We start from the raw sequence: 8,246 nt of genomic DNA on the forward strand, positions 1-8,246 counted from the left end.
GACTTGTGTCTGTTCTGACAACCAGCAGGTCCTGGCTGTGCTAGTGGCCTTCCCTCATCTGCCCCGCTCACTGTCTGCCCCCTCTGTGCAGTGCCTCCCCCTTCCCCTACCCCCCATTTTTTTGTGTGTTATGGGGGATTATATTTCAATGCCAGTATTTCTTTAAAGGGTATGGGTTATCTGAGGTGCAGGCTCTACATGTGAAGATCCAATAGCTGTAGCCCAGGAGATGGCCCAAGCCAAGCTGGCTGTGAAAGTGCTCCTCTTATGGCTGGTTTTGTGGTATTTTCACCTGTGCACCAACAACCGATCAGTTATGGGGGCCAGCAAGAGAGCCTGGGTTATTGCAGGATATTTCACCCAAGGAAATTTGTGCAAGGGACAGAAATGTGACTCTCCAGTGGAAGGGCCTCCTGGCCGCACCAGCAGCCAGATGCTTGAGAAGTGCAAAGCGCCTGTGCTTGATCCCTTGTTCTATTTTTCCATATTTTACCAGCATCGATTTGACAATTGATTACTCCATCCTCAGTTATTGAGGGGTTGTACCAGTGTATGTGAGAGCAGTTTCTGGGCCTGGCCCTGTCTGGATTTCTTCTCTCCTTGCTTTTGGATCATCTCCTTGCAGTGTGGCTGGGCTCAGCCTAGGGGCACACCATAAATAGCAGGCTTGACTGCTGCTTTTTATTTATCCATATTAAGTTCATCAGATGAAACCAAAGCTTCCTGGGGCCATCTGAAGCTTCCTGGAGGGGGTACTCTCACAGTCAGATGTGGCTCCTGGCAGGCAGACGTGTGTCTCCGGGAGGCAGACATATGCCTCAGACTTGGATCGGTCCTTTTGGACTATGTGGTTGTAAGAGCATTTTTTCACAATATATTTCCTTGGGGGAATCTGATGGACTTAGATCTCGGATACCATCCCCACTAAGTGATACAGTAAAAATAACCTATTATTCTCTGCTTCTGACCTGGGCGGTGACAACATATTGTTTCAGCATCTCTGTCAGACTATTTCCCTTAAGAGCCATTTTAACCTCACCCAGTGGGACATAGCTAAAGGAAATGAAACTCCAACCCCATTAAGGAAAAAGACAATGCCTTTCACTAAACAAACTTACTTTTCTTGGCTTTTCTTCGCCAGGGAGAATCGCCCGTACCCCCCACCCTTGCAGCCTTTGTAGACAGTTCCTGTAATTGGGAATGGCTGGGTGGACACCAATGGTTGGCAGCAAAGGGGGATAAATCCGACATCCCTTGAACGTGACATGGGCTGGGACCACAGTCCCAGGTGGCCTCTTAGCGACAATTCCTGTGGTACTGGTGGACCGTACGTGCCTGCCAGCCACAGCTGCTGGCCCTCCAGACACAATTGGGATTTTAGCTAGTCTATACACAGTAAAGCTGGGCTGTTACTAATTTTGTGCAAGCCTTGGATAGGTAGTGTTGAGAGCTGGTGACTTGCACTGACGTCGTGGTGGTTCATCTCCTGCCACCCGTACAGTGAAACAACCCCAAAAGCAAGCATGACCTTGAGGGTTCATGGACTAAGGGAGAGCTCATGATCTGTCATCACACTCCAGCTAAGGCTGAAGCAAATTTATGCTCACTAATAAGGTTTTCAAGCACGGCCATTAATTTGGGATATCTTGAGACAAATTAGAAGTCCCATTTTATAATGCAGTTCCACTCAGTTACAAAGAATTCTGGAAAGGCACCATTTCACATTTTGTGTGCAGGTAATTGGGACAAACCACAGGGTGATCACCTTGTCCCAGGGAGAGTCAGGGTTTACAGAATGCAATCAACTGGTCAGCCTTGCACAACTCTGGGTAGAGCTGACTAACACCTGGGTCAAAGTAAATCTGCAGGCAAGAGGATTAGAGCTGGCAGAAAAATAAAGAACTCTGTGTCACGAGATAAAAGTAGACTGCAAAAAATTGCAATCCTGAAGAGTTTTTAATCTTAGAGGTGGCTAATGCTTCAAGTCCCCTTGGGGGTTTTTTTGCATAAGGGGAGCCTGTGTTCCCAGTGTTCTGTTTCAGGGTATTTCCAGTATCAATCTCCATGGGGAGCAGTTAAGCTCCTATTTCAAACCTAATCCTTCAGGGATCTATAAATCTATATATTTCTGTTCCCTCTTAAGCAGGTTTATGGCTCTCCCACCAGTTCACCCAAAAATTATGTGAAAAATAAGAGCATACCCTAAACACTAGTTGTGAGATTCTCTTTTGCACACTTTCTCCCTCTGTTGATGAGTGTTTCAATAACCCCTGTGAAGAGCAGCTTCCATGAGATGATGTGAATGCCCTCCATTCCTAGGCCCAGAATAGCCTGTTGCCTGATGGTTATGACATCCTCCTGCAAGATGAAAGATAGGGATTCAAGCAGCACAAATAACAAAAGAAAGCAAAAGTGAGCTTTCTCCATGCCTGGTAGCTGTTGCAGTGAGAGCAGGACATCAACCAGCTTGTAGGTATCTCTTTGAAGAAAAGCAGTTGCATCCACTTATTTTATTTTTTTGTCCCTCTAGAGATGACTCCAGGGGTTTATGCAGGATGGTCCCGGGTTGGGGCTTGGAGTGAGGTGCAGATATCTCAGGGAGGTTAAGGCTGCTGTGAATCCCTTTGAGAGGCACCTCCATTAATCTCCATTTGTGATACTCAACTCAAGTTAGCTATTGTGAATTAAGCCCCAAAAGCAGCTAAGTGCCTAAAGGCTGTTACAGAGGTGGCCCTGCCATTTTTATTCTGTTACTGCAGTGCTTTATCTCATACCATGTCTCTAACAGTGACCAACAGGAGATATTTTAGTGGAATATGTCCTGCCTTCATTCCCCTGCAGTGGTGATGGTCGATCACCCTGCGATTCACTTTCTCCTTCTGTGAGCTCTCTCTGCTGTTGACCACGAGGTATTGCAGTGCTCGTGTCACCCAGTGCACTCACCAGTGGCCTTGTTTAAAAACCAGTAGAAAGTCATAATGATTAACACTATGGAGATTAAAGTCCCTCTTTAGATCACAGCCTGATAGGCAGCTGCTGTTGCAGTGCCTGCTTTGCAAAGGCCACCAGTGTGCCATCAGGGCTGCTGTGGTTTGTGGCAGTGTTAGCCCTCTGAAACTTTCCGTGGTGGATGGAAAGATTTACAGGTACAGTGATGCATATCTATCTGAAAATCATGTTCAGATTAAAAACTTCCTGCAGAGCTAATGTCAGCTCAATCTTCGGGTCACTGCCACAAGCTCAATCAGGTTAGAGATCAGAACCAGCACACAGGTACGGGGAAGGTTGGCACCTATCAAACAGGATAATCTGCAGCATGATTTTTTTATGACTGTGCACTCATAATGACATGTGCAAGCAGTGAATGGATGTGGTCTGGAACAAACTTGCTGGTTTGTCTGGTTCTGGTGAAAATTTCAGTATCAAAACAGTATGCAAAAATAACTGGTCAGATCCAGCTGAAGTCACTTGAGTTATGTGGGGAATGAACTGGCCACATATGCCTGAGATCTCAGTTAACATAAAAGCTATGGGTTACTCCTAAATTGTTTTTATTAGAAACTCTTGGTTAAAAAGGCACTTGTTAGAATAATTCTTTCTGTTATTATTTTTGTATGCCTATGATTTTGATAACAAATTATATATATAAATTATTAAACCAGCTATGATTTAATATGTATCATGCCACTGACTTTTTAATTAACTAAGGAGCCATCATTCTCAGCAAACTGTTCCATTGCATAGGTGTGCATTTCACAATAATTGAATATAAAGACTTATTTTTGTCCCTTTATTGATGTCAAGGAAAACAGTGCAGTTATGAAAATGGAATAAACTGAAAAGATTCCTTCAGTTCCTGCAGGTTGATTAGAACAAATGACTTTCCATTCCAGGTTTTATGAATGTAGAGTTTTCTGAAAGCTTTATAGTACTTCAGGGAATGGAAATTGCAGGCAATAAATAATGTAGGATTGCTCAGGTATTGGGAAGTAGAGGAATGGGTTTTATCTGGAAAGGTGAGATTTACTTTTCTGTATTTCACATAAATGTTTTAGAAGGAACCAGATGTAGTGATTTGTACTTTATTTTGGGCGTGGAAGCAGCATGAGACACTTGCCCAGGAGCACCACATGCTGGAGCCGGCACGGGAAGCACTCCTGGGGCACCCCTTCCCTGCGGGCAGCAGGTCAGCAGTGAGCAGTGACAGAGCTTCGCAGTGCCCTGCACTGCTCTGGCTGCAGAGAGGCAACCACACGGGCAGGGGGCTTTGTCTCTCCTGGTCAGCGAAGCCATCAGATCTATTTTCCTACCTCAGCTTGATAAACAGCACTGTTTTATACGGAATGAGTTTGCCTAAACAGTTCTCGCAGTGTTAAGAGAGCTCTGCTGGAAAAGACTGTTTAATAAACCCCTCTTTCTTTCTTTCTTTCTTTTTCCGTGTAGAAAGCAGAAATATGGCAACAAAGGAAAAGCTTCAGTGCTTGAAAGATTTCCACAAGGACATCCTCAAACCTTCCCCCGGCAAGAGCCCGGGGACGCGGCCTGAGGATGAGGCCGAGGGAAAGCCGCCCCAGCGGGAGAAGTGGGCGAGCAAGATCGACTTCCTGCTGTCCGTGGCGGGTGGATTCATTGGTTTAGGCAACGTCTGGCGGTTCCCGTATCTCTGCTACAAAAATGGCGGAGGTGAGCTCTTATTCCATGCTCAGGAATCAGTCTGTCTGCCCTGTGCTCGCTATTTTTCACTGCCTTCATCCAGTTTTTAAGAAGAATGATCGTACATCTGTTTTCTACCTTCCTCACCAGTCTTCAGGAGAGATTGTTTCATCATTGAGTAGTTTTAATTAAAACTTTATTAGGGAAGAAACACAGCAATTTCAAATGTTATGCTATTGAACCTGTCCTGCTTTTTTTATTTCTGCTGCAACTGAGTCTGACTTTTAACCAGAAGATACACTATTAATATAGACCAGTAGGATTTCAGACCAGGGGACTTCAGAATAAGAGCAGTCTGAGACATGTGAAACTGTTGTGTGCCTAACAATCTGCCATTGTTATTGCAGATATTCACTTTAAAGAGGTAAGAAAATGCCCTTTCCAGCCTATACCCATCCTTTTTGCAGAGAAAATGAGCAAAAATACCCCCAAATAAGATTATTTCATGCTGGTATTAAATAATCAAATATGTTTATTTGTTTATATGTGCCTGTTGCCACTTTTTAGATGCTCTTGTGTAAATTCATTCATTTCATCTCATTACGTACTGCTGTATTTTCTCAACAGGTGCATTTCTTATACCTTATTTCATTTTCCTGTTTGGGGGAGGTCTTCCCGTGTTTTTCCTGGAGGTGGTGCTAGGACAGTATACCTCCGAAGGTGGAATTACATGCTGGGAAAAGATCTGCCCTATTTTCACTGGTAAGTACATCTTGTTGTGCCTTACTGCTTAAAGACACCTCTGTAAACCATATGTAGCAGCACCATTCCCCTCATGTCCATTAATTCAGCTATTTGCTCTAGTAATTAAGGGTATGATATTGGTTCCTGGAAAGGTAGAAGTCAGAGAGTCTGAAGGACAAAGTGAGGTATTGATTTTGATGCTATCAGCTTGTTAACTGGCAAAACTGCCGATAACCAAGAAAGAAATTGCATATTATGCCTTTTAAGGCAATTGCACATTTTGTTTACAGGTATCAGAGAAAGTGTTGTCTTGGAAGGCTAGATGGCATTAATGAAACCATCTTTGAAATGTTATTTTGGTCTGGAAATCAAAATCCCTCTTCCATGTGAAAGCTTACCATTGGCATCATCCCCCTGCTACTGATACAGTCAAAACATGGACAGCACTTTTTGGTTGAATTCAGGAACAGGGCTTTGGTCATAACTGAGTAGGTCCTGGCAAATGTTGGTCTGATATTATCGAAGGGCCTTTGCCTGCTCATTTCTCACAGGGACAGTATGAAGGCTGCTCTGGATGTTAACTAAAAGGAAAAATGAAAGACAGGTTAGAAAAATGATGGAGGATGCCTGTCTTGTGTGTAGATTGCCCTTTACAGCTGGACAGCACAGGCAGACTCACTTGGAATAACTACACTAAACATGTGGCTCTGTTCAAATCCCATTTGTAAAGAGTGGGCACTTCACACTGGCATGTCTCTAGCTCTGCCACTGTTGCCGTTCCAGGCATCTCTCTTCCCTTATGTCACCCCAAGCTGAAGTGGGGGTTTTCTCTGAGGCTCACACTCCCACCTAGTGCTCACAATGCTGCTGAAGCTGATGTAATTGTGCTGCTTTAGCTTAATTTTCTTCCTCCTCCTCCCACTTTTGTGAAAACTTTTTTTTTTTTTGAGGAGGAGGAAGAAGGAATGTTCCTTGTTTAAATAGCAATCTCCCAGGCATCCATAAAGAGAAAGTGTAGCTAATGTGACTAGCGTATATGCTGAAAGAAATGCAGATGTACAGAAAAAATAGCACTTGCTCTGCTTGTTTCCATCTGACATAAAATTAATCTCTGGTGATAAAGACTCCTGCTGCAACAAGGTTTTAAACTGCAAAATATGAGGCAGGTACCCCAAGTGCTGGAATATCCATCAGAGTGATGTTAAAGGGAGCCTCGTAGGTTCTTGTAAGAGACAGCTCTAAATTTTTGAAGGAAGTATTTTTATTTTGCCTGTGGTTCATAACTGGCAAACTGTGTAAGCAGAGATTTATCCAGTTAAGCATAAGAGCCACAAATACCGTACTTCCTTTGCACAAGTGAAATTGAGGCAGAAACAACCGCTTTCACATTGATTCCTTTTTAACTCATTCAAGAAATGTCTTTTTTTTTCCCCCACATAGACTTAGCCCAGCCAGTTGATAACTGAGTCGTGCAGGGGCTGTCCAGCTGAGCTGCTGCTAGGAAAGTTGGCTTGGGGGACAGTGTGGCAAGAATGAGGTTGCCCACATAGGTACCTAAGAAGTGAGATGGTGTAGCAAACAAACAAAGCCTGATGCCTTGACTTCCCTCTACTAAAACTTGAAATAGCTGGGTTAGTGTTAAATTGAGTAGATATCCTGCAATCCTCCCCTCAGTGTCAGCAAACCATAGCCAGAAACTCAGCCCTGAGTGCCAGAGATGCTGGCAGGTCTGTGCTTATGTGTGGTTGAGCTGAGTTTCCATCAGCAGTAGGATAGGGCAGGATACAACCCCATGATGCAGTGGCAATGGCACCAGCCCCAGGACATCACAAGGTGCAGCATCTGTCACATCTGCCCATTTTTCTTTTCTCTCCCCTTCTTGCCAGGAATTGGTTATGCTTCCATAGTGATTGTGTCCCTTCTGAATGTGTACTACATCGTGATCCTGGCCTGGGGACTCTACTACCTGTTCCAGTCGTTCCAGAGCGTCCTGCCATGGGCACACTGCCACCAGAAGTGGAACACGCCGACCTGCGTGGAAGACACTCTCAGGAAGAACAAAACGCTTTGGATATCGCTGAATGCCACTAACTTCACCTCTCCTGTCACAGAGTTTTGGGAGTAAGTACCCCCTCTTCATGGTGTCTTCAGAGAGTTTTTGGTTGCATGCCAGAGGTCAGTACTGAGATTTTATGGAAACCCAGTGGGAAGTGTTAGATAGGAAAAGAAAATTGCTCTGGGTGTCAGTTGTTTGACCAGTGTTTGCTACTCGTTCTCACCTACCTTGAGACAGACTGGTAAGTCTGGGAGTGGTGGAGGAAGGTGTTAGATGTATAAGTGTATTTATCCTAGACCATACAGGGAGCTCTAAAAGCCCAGTACAGCTTCTTCTTTGGAAGAAAACTTGTTTCCTTCTTGGCTGGATCTCTGAGTGCAGCAGGAGAACACAAACAGGTCGCTGCAGATGCCCTGATAGCAGGGATTTACAGTGGAAGCAGTGAGAAATCATCACCTTTGTGGTTGCCTCTTCCCCAGCTGTTAGCATTTGCACTACACTTTGTTAAGCTGTAACACATCTCTTTTCAACAATGTAAGGCTTTGACCTCAGTAATAAATCTGACAGAGGTGGTGAACATTGTCCTGTACTCTAGGTTTCTCAGGTCATCTCTGTTACAACATTTTTCTCTGCAGTCTCTGAGGAGACTGTTTTGCCAGATGCCTGAATTTCATAGTCATAAGCTTCTTACTCTCATTTCTCTCTTATTTTTCAAGTTCTAAATCATATTGCATAACATGATCTCTGAACAGGCATGACCCCAAAACTCTGTGTGTTTATTTAAGTGTCAAAA

At 44.2% G+C, this 8,246-nt stretch overlaps 1 protein-coding gene across 5 annotated transcripts in view; it reads left to right on the forward strand.

Moving 5' to 3' along the window:
- The window catches only part of SLC6A6 (solute carrier family 6 member 6), an 88,425-nt gene that overhangs the window by 55,602 nt on the left and 24,577 nt on the right, over nt 1–8,246 (forward strand). For all 5 annotated transcript variants that reach the window (XM_017732541.1, XM_017732540.1, XM_017732539.1 and 2 more), the window contains 3 exons: nt 4,444–4,683; nt 5,281–5,415; nt 7,284–7,518. In XM_017732541.1, coding sequence (XP_017588030.1) covers nt 4,455–4,683; nt 5,281–5,415; nt 7,284–7,518 — 599 coding nt within the window. In that variant the 5' untranslated portion in view covers nt 4,444–4,454. The remainder of the gene's footprint in view (nt 1–4,443; nt 4,684–5,280; nt 5,416–7,283; nt 7,519–8,246) is intronic.

Source organism: Corvus brachyrhynchos, unplaced genomic scaffold, assembly GCF_000691975.1.
Source record: "Corvus brachyrhynchos isolate BGI_N302 unplaced genomic scaffold, ASM69197v1 scaffold4, whole genome shotgun sequence".
Lineage (NCBI taxonomy): Eukaryota > Metazoa > Chordata > Aves > Passeriformes > Corvidae > Corvus > Corvus brachyrhynchos.